General features: G+C 47.3%; 1 protein-coding gene across 1 annotated transcript; it reads left to right on the top strand.

The window, feature by feature from the left end:
* Window positions 1-991: 991 nt before the first annotated feature.
* Window positions 992-1284, top strand: CAOG_09232 (hypothetical protein; the record flags this gene model as incomplete). The annotated part of the gene is made up of 1 exon (XM_011272651.1): window positions 992-1284. A coding segment is annotated over one exon (293 nt), but the record flags the coding sequence as incomplete, so codon positions are not given.
* Between the last annotated feature and the right edge of the window lie 145 nt (window positions 1285-1429).

Genomic DNA, 1429 nt, shown 5'->3' with positions numbered 1-1429 from the left:
CGGGACGTCAAAAAGTCTTGTGACGTTTCACATTTAGGCACTGATGCATCAAGTAGCGTTTTGCCCAACCCGGACAACAGTTGAGCCGTCACTGTGCATCTTTCGCACCTGACGAGGTTCGATTCCCTGCTTTTGCTCTTTTTGCTTTTTTTTTTTGACAATGGAAAAAGCAATGCGCTCAACAAAAAAAAAGAAAGAAAAAAAAGAAAAAAAAGAAAAAGAAAAAACCCAATGTCACTCCAATGGTTTTATTTTTTTATTTTTATTTATTTTATTTTATTTTATTTCTGCACCACAGTCTTTGTATTTTTTTATTTACTTTTATTTTATTATTTCATTGCAAAAAGCATTGTATTTTTTCTTTCTTTTGATTTGCAAATGTCGAATCAGCACCAACAGATTTCGAGCGAATCGTATCTCTTCGCATTGCGGGAACGTAAGTAATGACCAATTACAATCGTTCTCCTCCTGAGAGAGCAATTCTTTCAACACACATCAGAAAGAACAAAGAACACGCATGGTGAAAGAAAAAAAAAAGAAGAAAGCAAAAAGCGCGCGAAAACGAACTTTCAGTTTGCTCTCGGTCCTGCAGATCAGCAGCCGTTCGCCGGAGCGCGCTGCCGCCAAGCATATTGTAATTGTCATGGCTTCCTTGACGGAATTGCGTCGCGATTGGCGTGAATTCGGGGAACGCGGACGCTGGGGAGGGTGAAAAGGGATTTTGAGCTTCAATTTCAATCCAGTTTTTGAGAGCACGGTGTTGAAACTGATAGTAAAAGCGCGGGAAACTGTCAGGACCCGCAGGCTCTGCGGTCCCGACTGGGTCGTTCTTTGCTAAGAAGACTCGGCGTTGATGTCTTTGTATTGTTTGTATGCATGCATTTGGAATTGCAGTTCAGTCTGCAAAGTGAAATAAAACACTTTACAACAACATTGCCTGGCTAACCCTAACAAGGTCTTACACATTGCAGACTCTGACTACAGTCACCCGATGTCTGTTGTAACCGATCCAACCAGCGCTTCGACTAGCGCTGAGGCAAGCACGGGCCCCGCGGCAAACACGAGGCAACAGACGGCTGCGAGAAAAGAGAAGATCGCGCTTCTTCGGGCGCAGCTCGCTGCTTTGGAGCTCGAGAACTCTGAGCTGGAAGGAGACTCCAAGAACGATGAGGAGACACCTCAACAGGATGAAGATCTGAAGGATCTGACGAAAACGCACCAGGGTCAAGGCGGCGTGATCAAAACTGAAACGGACGTCGAGCCGCAAAAGCTGGCTTCGTCATCGTCAGTCCCACCGCCAGCGGTCTCAACCCCGGCGGTCCACCAGCCCGCACCCCGTCCGCAGGCAGTCGACTGGCAGCCCGCCAAGGCGCCCAAGCTGCTAGCCCCCTCGTTCGACGGCACGGCGGCAAAGCTGACCCAATACGAG

Source organism: Capsaspora owczarzaki (genome assembly GCF_000151315.2).
Source record: "Capsaspora owczarzaki ATCC 30864 unplaced genomic scaffold supercont2.53, whole genome shotgun sequence".
NCBI lineage: Eukaryota > Filasterea > Ministeriida > Capsasporidae > Capsaspora > Capsaspora owczarzaki.
This window is presented reverse-complemented; position numbering and strand designations above follow the sequence as displayed.